Raw genomic sequence first — 11,151 nt, 5'->3', positions numbered from 1 at the left:
ACAAGGTGGTAGCTTTGACTGATGGCAGGATAACGGCTTTTTAGTTTCTGGAAGGGAAGGAAGTCCTGGATAAGACTGTAGACTTGCAGAAATAAGGGAGCTGTGAGGTTGTACTATGTGACCTATGTCTTCTTGATAAAGTAGGAGGCAAGAACATCTGCTCACAGTTCTGGGGGGAAGGGGGGAGGGGGGCAAGGGTCTAGGGTTTAAGCAGACCCAGTTGAAAAGCTATTGAGGTAAAAATGAGAGTTAGTAAGAGAAATGAAAAGGCTACTGAGCTGAGAGGACACCTGTAAAGCTATAGAGAAACCAGTCAGGTTGATCTCACAACTCTGTATACCAAACTTAGTAGGTCAGAAGCAGACAGAAAACAAACGGCGTGTGTCCGTCTCCTGTGGCTGTTGCAACAAAGGACTACAGACTGAGTGACTTAACAGAACAGAACATTACCGGAGGCTTGAAGTCCACAAGCAATATGATGCTAGGGCGCCGCTCTCTCTGACGGCTCCAGAAGCCACGCCTCCATCGCCTCTTCCGGCTTCCGGCGCTGGCCCGCCATCCTCCGCTTGTGGGTGCGCTACTCCTTTCGTGCCGCCATCTTCTCCCTGGGTGTCTTTACCCGGCTTTCCTTCTGAGTCGATCTTTTGTCCAAAATTCTTTTTATTCTTTTAACTTGAATATCTTTGTGACCCTATTTCTAATTAAGGGCCTTCCCTGGTGGCTCAGAGGTTAAAGCGTCTGCCTGCATTGCAGGAGACCAGGGTTCGATCCCTGGGTCGGGAAGATCCCCTGGAGAAGGAAATGGCAACCCACTCCAGTGTTCTTGCCTGGAGAATCCCATGGACGGAGGAGCCTGGTGGGCTACAGTCCATGGGGTCGCAAAGAGTCGGACACAACTGAGCGACTTCACTCACTCACTCACTCTAAGGCACTTGGGTCAGGGTTTCAACATATTTTTCACTGGTGGTGGTGGTGGTGGGGCCACAATTCAACCCCATAACATGTGGCTCCAAGGATAGAGATCTGTGCATGGCAAATGGGCCTGGATAAAGGGAAAGAGAAGAAATTATAGAGATGCATCAGCAGGATGGCCAATCCAGGGACCCAGATTGGAGGGAGGGCAAGCAATGTGTGAATTCTGGAGATCCAGGTGGTGATCAGTGACAGCGTAAAGGGTTTGCAGGTAGGAAGTAAGTACAAGGAAGGAAGAGCTGGTTCAGCAGGAGTCACATGATCAAAGGGAGATGGGACTTCCAGCTCTTAAGATCTTGGGTCAGTGATAGGAGGCTGGCGGGCCGGCTCTGACTACGGGAGGTGGTTTCTTGTAGACTGGAAGTAAAGCAAGGATAGATAAGAAGGAAAATGGAGGCAAAACTATGAGCTGAAGTTATCAACCAGATGCTTCATGCCTCTTGATGAAGTAACGGAGTGGGAAAAAGGCCCCTGATAAATCGGAATGTCAGCACTGACTTTAGGCCATGATCCTCTACCTGAGCAAGACTCAGGCCCTGTGTTGGATACTGACTGCAGGTGTGTATGGAGGGAATACGTGTGAGCTTGACCCCACATTAGTTAGTTTGTAAGTGAGTAGTTTTCTCATTCAAAAATGGGCTAATAGTACTTCCCTCACAGGCCTGCTGGAGTTGGTGCTCTGAGCCTCCTTGACAGATGTTTGTTGTGGTGGTGGTTGTTTTTATTACCATGAATGCCCCAGTCTGATGGAGGAAGACTGAAAATATGTTGCTCCAAATCATAGTAGCTATGTCGTTGTTTAGTCACCAAGTCGAGTCCAACTCTTTGTGATCCCAGGCCTCAGCAGCTATAAAGACGATGAAATCCCCTACCTCTCCCTTCCCTTACTCTGAAGACAAAGAATACACCACATGATCCTAGAACATTTATTTGCACAGGTTCTTGATAAAAGAGCACAATCCTGTATAAAAGTATACAGTACACACGAGGGCAAAATTACATAGCAAGCCACGGCTGCACTGACACCTTCCACAGGAAACCCCAGGGAGGAACTTTCCACCTCCTGACAGTCTGATAATCATTTGCATTTCCAATGCACTGCAAGCCCCATCCCACCTTTCATTTTCTCCAGCCTCTAACTGAAATGTGTGTTCATAAGTTGTGCAAGTATGTACAGAAGACTCACTCTACCTACTGGATGGGAAGTTGAGACAACACATTGTAAGTAAGTGGTGGGGAGCCTAGCTGGGGAGGCTGCAGAACCAGGCCTAGCTCTCTCTTCCAAAGTTTTTACATGCCATTGGGGTCTCTGAAATTCGAAAGCCAGAAGGTCTTGTGTCTGCTCCTGTACTGAACTTCTCCCAGTTCAGGTGTGGGAAGGGCAAGCTCAGGAAGAGAGCTTGTGCTTAAGGAGACCAGGGAGGGAGATCTCAGCGCATGCAGGCGGCATTGGCAGGGGACAGAGAAACCTTCAAAAGCTTGTGCTTGAGACTGGGTTCTTCAGTCACGTCTTCTCCCACTATCATCGCTAAGTATCAGGGACTTTCAAGGCTCAAAATCGACCAGTCTCCCAGGAACTCCACGACAAGCCTCAAGAGCCCTTAGATAAGGTACTTAGCTGTGGCTTCAGTCTGGCCACTTGCTACTTTGGTGGTTCCATAGCCTCCCTGGCATCTGGGTGGGTGATTACGTGGCTCGATGTGTGAACAACGTGGCTTCAGTACCATGGGGGTGTGCTTTAAGAAGGGGAGACAGCGGACGGAGGACACTGAGGCTGCTGTCGCCACGAATCCTGAGGTGGTCTGGGAGGTCCCGTAGGGTCTGGTTATGCGGCTGCCTTTGCTGCCCTTCGAGCCTCGTGCTCGAGCCTGGCCTTCTCTCTCATCTCCTTTTCTCTCTGAATCAGATTTACCAGCTCCAGATGCCACTCCTGCAGCTTCTGTTCATAGGTGGTGATATCCTCTGCTTCACAGGTGGGGAGCTGCTCCTTCACAAGCTGGGTGGTTAGGGTCAGAAGGCTTTCGGACTCAACTCTGCCCAGAGCCTGCAGCTTAGAATGTAAGGCCTATTGGAACAAAGGGCAAAAACAAAACAAAAACAAGGAGATGTGTAAGGGGCAGGAAGGTGAAAAATACAAAGAGGAAAAGAGAAGAGATTAAGTCATTGCAAAATCTGCACATATTCTGCTCACAGGACAAGGTACTTTACTGGAAGCCTGTCATGCTGCCTCTCATCCAGGCACTGATAGCTTCTGCTCTTTGCTTTCAGCGCAGCAATTCCGCTAAGATGCCCCACATGTGGTTTCTTCCCCTTCACTCACACACAGTAAATGGAACTCCATATGCTGTGATTCTCTGTATAATTTGTTTCAAACCACAAAGACTGCACAAGTATAATGAACCTCCATTTCCTTTCTCACCAAGTAGCAAACCCCATGAACAAAGGACCCTAAGATGCAAACAAAATGGTAGAAGCAGCTGATAAAATGGAGTGAACCCATCCATAGCTTTTCCTTTAGAATAACTGGGATAAATGTTTGCCTAACCAGTTTTCCTTTCAACAGATGGAAGTCATGTCAAGGCTTTCTTACTAATGGCATACTAAACAGCTCCCATGAGTGCTTTCACTATTATAAGCCTCCCCGTGCTGTGCTTCATGAAAGGTCGGCCTTGACACTCTGACTGCTTATGGCTCCATCTGAAATGGCAGCTCGATTTGGTCGGCATTGTAATATTTCTGGAGGAGTAAAGTACTAAAACCACTAATCTACTTAAGTGCTTCAAGATGTAGATCAGAGACCCACTTATGGCCCCAGATTTAGCATATACCACATACCCCATGTTCCACGAAATAAATGCGATTTACTGGCGTATGTGATGAGGCCTGCTCTAACAGCAGGGGCTGAAAGGAAGGGTCCATGGGCTTCAAGCAGCAGCCAAAGGCCTCATGTGATGGTTCAGTCATATAAAAATAAGCCCCAAATTACCTGGGACTAATAAAAATCAGGCACCAGGAAGAAAAGAAAGTGCCTAACACAAAGCAAGCAGTCAAGAAATACTGGTCTCTTTTCTTTTTGTGAATTAAAAAAGAAGGATTGTGGAAGAGCAAGGGCTAAGAATTTAATGCAGGCACAGATTTCTATTTTCTGAAATTAAAGATATAAGAAACAAGGAAAAGGTTCTAAGTTTTAGGAGTGGGCAATATGAATATGGTAAATGATAACCTATGGGGCTAAGCAGAGTTTTTTGCTTTTTAGCTTTTCTAAACCTGCAAAGTTAGGCAAAGTTAAGAGGAAACAACAAGTATGTAAATTCTTAACATAGCCGCTAATTCTCTGTGTACCCTGAAAACATTGATTAACCTTCCTTTTTCAGTTTTTAAATTATAAAGGAGGGGAGTTGAGCAATGACCTTAGAGAAGACTGGAGAAAACAGCCAAAAGTACTAGAATCCTTCTTAGAACAGGCGGAAATAGATTTCCCAAAGCTGGTTCCATTCCTGCAAAGATTTAAATGTGGCAGCCTGGCAAAGTATATATCCCTCTGGACCAAAAGGACACCACCTTGGGTCAGCGGGGAGGGAGGGGAGGTTTTCTGCTTCACATGATGAATTCTCCTTCAGGCGGCACAGTTTTTTTGCTTTGCTCTAGACAGACGAGAAACACAGCAAGGAAGAGGCCAGGGGTTTAAACTTTGAACATGGCTCTTCCTCCCTGACTCTAACCACAGAGCATTTTGAGACACACAGTTGAAGGCTACTAACAGCAGCCTGAGTGCCAGAGCTCCTGAAAAACAGCAGTGGGAACCTGCTAACATGGTCCATGGAGCCCAGAGGACATTTCCAGGGGCCTTAGTGCATGCTACAAAGCCGAGCAAGAGACGATACCTGCATTTCATCTCCAGCAGACTCAAATGAGGCTTTGGGGTTTCTACCTGGGTTTCTGGAGATCGAGAGGGTTCAATCTCCAGCTCCTCTTCACCCAGGGCTGCAGTCAGGTGCTTGCTATGGGAAGGAAGGCTATTACCCACCTGTCAGAGATGAGTGGTAGGTAATGACATGCTGCCTTAGGGAACAAAACTGTGACCGATTCACTCAAGTACAAAAAGGGATATAAAAATTCCATTTGTTTCAGACCACTTTCTGTGTAAAGAGATAAAAGTATCATTTTTGATGAAGTTTTCAACGCCCTCCTGTACAACACTGATGCATGAAATGACTGCTTGTCTGTCACCACGGCAGAGAAGCACATTTAACACACAGCTGAGGGGACTCGATTCTGCCCTAACTCACCTCATACCGTTCCAGGTATCGGGGAAGCTTGGACCGCTCAGTTTCCTCCACGTCCAGCTGCTCCATCAGTTCCTCGGACACCGGGCTCTCCTCACCTTCTTGGGGCTGCTCCTCTGGAGACTCCTGGACCGGAGCAGTCAGAGCCTTCAGTGCCCTGTCCAGCACATCCAGCTGTGGAGCAGAAAGGGGCAGAGACTAAATACCCTGTGGCCCTGAGAGCACTAGGGAGGGAGGCTGGAGAAGGGAAAGGGAGGGAAGCCTGGGACCTAAAAAATCGCGAGAAGAGTTCTCTTACTAAATTACAGAAACAGAAATGGTTATGTAACTTTACAGTAGAAACACCTTGTCACATGGCATGGAACACTTAGTACAAAACAAATGGAACAATAAGCAAACTCAGAATCATCTGTGTGAGTGAGTGGCTTTTGATTTCACTTTTAATCAGCCAGGTAGAAATCCAGGAATTATGCCCAATGGGCGATGAAGTAACACCCCTTCCATGTCTTTCTTCCTTAATTGGTTTGGAATTGCAAGAACGGGAAAGAAAAAACACTACAGACCACAACCAACAACGGGCCATTCTGAAAGTACGATAAAGCCTCTGAATCTAGGCGGGAGCCTCCTTCAGAGAAAAATTCGACTCACAGGACATTCAGAGATTAGGGATCAGCCAATCTATATAAGCTGCTGACAAAGACCAGACAGCATATATGAAATTTATTGTAACAGGGGATTTCTGTGACTTAAAAAGTAAGTAAATTATGAAACAGAAGGTTTCTTTTTTGTTTTGACCCCCTCCCCTACCACCTTCATTTTGGGGCAACCTCCTTTGAGGAGGGCCTGATCATCAAAGACGGGACAGAAACAGCCTCAAGGCCAGCATTAACACCAGTATGATACCGATGAATTCTGTCCATGTCAACTAAGAACAAAAATCCAGAAAAGACTCCAAGGCTTTGTAATGCCACTAATACATTATAGCCAAACCTGACACATATCACATTCAATGCTGACATCTGAATCACATTTCTATGAAGTCAGAACACAAAGAATGCAAGTCTGGCTCAAACTGCAATAAGTATTTCCCTGGCAGAGCATTTATGTCTAATTTTGTGCTTCAATCACTAGTACTGACTATAGTAGGGTTAAAACATGAATATATATTCAGAAATGTGTGTGCTTTGGTATAAATGTCTCGCAGAGAACATAATGACTCACTAGACATCAGTATAAGGAGCCAGCAGAGGAACCAGACTTCTGTATCCTGAGACCAAAATGGAAGCCATGGGGTGAGACTGAGTGATTGGGTCAAGGCAAAACAAACAGCTCAAAGTCAACTTTCACACTCTGTTAACAAAATAACTGATGTCCTTTGAGGGCTGACTCTGGCTACAAAAGATGCTTGAACAGGAGTGAGCACTATGGCTCCCTACTGGGCATAAGCTTGCCACATGCTTTCCCATGGCTTGAGCTAAGTCTAGGAACTCTGCAGAATGAAGAGCCCGAGGTGACCACGGGGGATGAGCTTTGAGGCTGATGGGAGGACGGGGTCCTAGTCTGGACAAACTGAAAGCTTTAGAACTCTGAAAGGGACAGCTGGTCCAGACCTCCTCCACGTCATGCATTCACCACAGAATGATTTAATGGGAAGAAAGAAAGATGGTGCCATGTCTACTTCCGAAACTCATTTATTGAAAGTTTAGGAAAACTCTGACAGGTAGTCAGTCTCTCAGGACTACAAGAAGATACAGAAATGCCGAAAGTAAAAAATAAAATCTGCATGTCTCTTGAGCTTCTACTGAGCTTTTACTTTGGTGGTGGTAGTGGTGGAGGGCAATAAACACTATTTTATTGAACTTAGTTTGAATTTCTTGGGAGAACAGTTTTCCTCACAGACAGTGAACTATAAAATCAACGTTAATCTTATTTTCTAGTGCTTGTCAGTAACACTGAGAATGTTTATGGTTTTTTCATTCCTTTTTAATTGAGTAAATACATGAATCTATAGAGATAAAGAAGGTGGGGCTGGGGGAGACAATGAAAACAAATCCAAAGCTTGACTTATAAGGGACAAGAGATGCTAAATCCCCCAGAATCAGGGCTGGGTAACTTACCGCTTCCCTACACAGCTTCCCATCCTCCGGGGAGGAGGCCACCTTCTCCATCACTTGAAGGGCTCTGTCGAGGTAGCCTGGCCGCCACATAAGGGGCATGTCATGGTACACAGCCCGCAGCCCCTGCTGCAACTCCACCTTCCCTGTGGCCAAAAAGAACAATGAAGAAGGCTTAGCCGTGGCTTCCCACTACGTCTGAGACTGAGGACTTGAAGACACAAGTGAATACTCAGCTGGCAGCTCGAGAAATGGAGGATCATTTCAAACGTCTACCAAGACTCATCCCATCCAGTGAATAAGGACATTTCAGCTGGACGATGAAAAACGTGGTAAAAGTGAAGGTACACACTTTTCAATATAAACTTGTATGGACTTATGTTTCTTTTTAAACTTTTTCATTTGGACTGCTGGAGACTATCGTGAGGGCTGAGGGAAATTTACAGAGGTCACTCTATCTGCCTCTAAGTAGTGTGTGTGCATGCATGGTAGGTCACTTCAGTTGTGTCCAACTCTGCGCGACCCCATGGACTGTAGCTCACCAGGCTCCTCTGTTCATGGGATTCTCCAGGCAAGAACACTGGCATGGGTTGTCATGCCCTTCTCCAGGGGATCTGCCCAACCCAGGGAATGAACCCATGTCTCTTACATCTCTGGCATTGGCAGGTAGGTTCCTGAATGCTAGCACCACCTGGGAAGCCCGCCTCTAAGTGGAGCTACCCTTATAAAACAAATCAAACAACTGAAATACTACTTTTGTTTCAAGACAAAATGTTGCTCCATAAAAGAAATTTTACAACTTTCTTACACTGAAAAATTCTGTCAACATCTGACAGGCTTTCCTTGCCAGGAAATGTTTGACATTTTTCAAAATGCTCCGAAACAGTCCACTGACTGTCCTTATGAAAAAAAAAAAAGAAGAAAATCTCACTTTACTCTTTTAATTGAGCTGCATCAGCATTTTAACTATACAGTCCTCGTCATCCTTGTGGGTCTCAGGACATGAGTGTTTCTCTTGGAACCTCGAACAATCGTAACTAGAGCTGAAGATATGGCTGGCTGACAGCAGGGTCCCCCAGTGAGGAGGGGGGCTGTCTTGGGATTCCTGGGGGAATAGAGATGTTCTCTGAACTAACAACCAAGGTCACCTTGAGCTGCCAGGTCTTAAATCTACCTTCACTTATCTTTCCTGGGAAGGAGGATTTGGGAAAGCTGTAGTGGAACATAAACAGACAAAGCTCATCAGGTGACAGCTAATTTTAGACTTTTAAGATACTTGGGGCTGGCTGCAGTCACGTTCCAGGAAGCCGCTTATGTCGGAGGTAAATGAGGCTACATCGCACATGACACACTGAGAGCAGGGGGATCTGAATCTGATGCTGCCAGATTCAAAGCACTCAGGCCTCTGCTCAGAATCAGGAACAACAAAGTATATTTTCTCAGCCCTGACAACTTCCTGGACAATTCATGCAGTGAAACAGTCCTGAGTGCTCCTCTGAAGGTAAATGCAAAAACTTGTAATACTGAAAGTAGATGGTAAGAGAAAATGATTTTTCTTTTAGTTTCCACAATATATTTTATAAAATACATTTTAATCTCCAAATCATATAAGGAACACCTATGCGTCAACAAAAAAACTAATAAACTGATTTAAAAACAGACTAAGAACTTGAATAGACATTTTTCCAAAGAAGACACACAATAGCCAATGGACATGTGACAAGATGAGCAATGTCATCAACCAACAGAACCAAAATCAAAAGCATAATATCATCTCACACTCGACAGGATGGCTATTATCAAAGAAACAAAACACAAGTGTTGGTGAGAGTATGGAGAAACTGGAACCTTTGTGCATTATTGGTGGGAATGCAAAATAGCACTAACTGCCATGCAAAACGATGGGAGTGTCCTCAAAAAAATAAATAAATAAACTGTCATATGAGCCAGCAACTGCACTCTTGGGTATTTATCCAAAAGAATTGAAATTAAGATCTTGAAGAGATCTCATGATCATTGGAAAAAGTGATTTTTAAAAAGTGTGGTCAACTCTTTTGTTAGTCTGAGAGCCACCCAATGAACTCCTCTGAGTCTGTTTCTACCAGAATCAGCACCCAAGAATGCCACACTACATTTCTTTGGTGAAGGTAACTCCAAAAGCAGTCAAACTGCTGTAACTTAGATGATTTTCAGAAAACAAAGGTAAAAGGCAGACACAGTATATGATTAGAAGAAGGTACTTTCCCAAATACCTATCTGCTTAGGAGAGAGAATGGAAGGGTAATGAAATAATATGAATTTAATTAACTCTGTAAATCAGGACACATTTGATGCACACTTAGGTTGAATGTTAGGGCTTCCCTGGTGGTACAGAGGTTAAAAGCGTCTGCCTGCAATGTGGGAGACCTGGGTTCAATCCCTGGGTCGGGAAGATCCCCTGGAAAAGGAAATGGCAACCCACTCCAGTATTCTTGCCTGGAGAATCCCATGGACGGAGGAGCTTGGTGGGCTACAGTCCACGGGCCGCAAACAGTCGGACACGACTGAGCGACTTCACTTTCACTTTCTTTCACTTTAGGTTGAATGTTATGTACTCAGATTCCCTGAGAGTGAAGGCCGCTCCTCAAAAGGCCCTGCCCTCCTGACTGTCTGCTTCAATGCAGTCGGGGCTCTAAAGCAAAGCCCGCCGCCCTGTGCGTGGCACAGTCACACTGCACTAGCGAGTCCCTCTGTGCACTCCCAAAGGGCCAATGGATGTGCTCTCTGCATTCCTCTTCCCTCACCTGAAAACAATACCCACAATATGCATTCAATATTTTTCCTTCTGGACTTGGGTTTACAAAGACAGGAAGATCTTTTTAATACTGGGAAAGAGTCTACTGGCTGGTTCTCCTAAATGAGGACCAGAACTTTCCTTTCTTTATCCCTTCTTCACACTGCTTACCACTGAATATAATCAAGAGCCACCAGAACTAGTTCTCACCTTGCCAGTGGTGAAAGGTTTTTAAATCCCACTTTGTCATCTTACCTAATAACTATTAAGGCCATCAAAGTCCAGTTTTATGTCTAAAAATGAAAGCTGTACTGAAATTTCACAAGTCTAAATCAAATTATAATTTTATTATAATTAAGAAGTATAATTTTACTATATTAAGAAGGAATCAGTTCCTATTCGTAAAGAACAATGTTAGTAAGGACCTCCAGCTTACCAAGAAGTGCATAGCCGTACAACTGGGAACTCAATCCCACTGAGTTCTTCTGCTTCAGGCCTGGGAGTAACAGGGAGGCACCAAAGTTCCTCTCCTCTTCCCACTGAAACAGAATACAGAAGATCATGGTGTAGCCAAGCAATGTTTACTGTATGCAAAAATGTGAGCATTAATGACAGAGGGAAAAAGAATATGCTATAACATTAGGTAAAAGAAACAAAATATTCATACTAAAGCTACATGATAATTCTGACTTTGTAAAGAAAAGATATGTTTGATGAAAAATGCAGAACAGAAACACCAATATGTTAACAGATTTCTAGGCAGTGAAATTACAAGCAATTCTGGTTTTCCTCTTTGTACTTTCCATTCCTTTCTGAATCTGGGGCAGTGAATAACAGCTCCTTTTACAATCAGAAAAGCAAAACAAAAATAAAGAGCCTACTCTGGATCAACACCGCCTCAAGGCAACCAATAAAGATTACCCATGCTGTCGGCTCTGTACTCACATTGCTATGACACGACAGAGCAGGCTTTCTGAATTTTAAACAATTCAGCAATAAGACTCCT

At 44.7% G+C, this 11,151-nt stretch overlaps 1 protein-coding gene across 2 annotated transcripts in view; it reads right to left on the bottom strand.

The window, feature by feature from the left end:
* Nucleotides 1-1,971: 1,971 nt before the first annotated feature.
* MRPS27 (mitochondrial ribosomal protein S27) overlaps nt 1,972-11,151 on the bottom strand; it is a 102,690-nt gene continuing 93,510 nt past the window's right edge. For both annotated transcript variants that reach the window (XM_068990567.1, XM_068990568.1), the window contains 4 exons: nt 10,582-10,684; nt 7,376-7,518; nt 5,262-5,432; nt 1,972-3,037 (listed from right to left, as the gene is read on the bottom strand). In XM_068990567.1, coding sequence (XP_068846668.1) covers nt 2,798-3,037; nt 5,262-5,432; nt 7,376-7,518; nt 10,582-10,684 — 657 coding nt within the window. In that variant the 3' untranslated portion in view covers nt 1,972-2,797. The remainder of the gene's footprint in view (nt 3,038-5,261; nt 5,433-7,375; nt 7,519-10,581; nt 10,685-11,151) is intronic.

Source organism: Capricornis sumatraensis, chromosome 18, assembly GCF_032405125.1.
Source record: "Capricornis sumatraensis isolate serow.1 chromosome 18, serow.2, whole genome shotgun sequence".
Taxonomy (NCBI): Eukaryota; Metazoa; Chordata; class Mammalia; order Artiodactyla; family Bovidae; genus Capricornis; species Capricornis sumatraensis.
The sequence above is the reverse complement of the archived record's forward strand: the minus strand, read 5'-3'. Positions and strand labels throughout refer to the sequence as shown.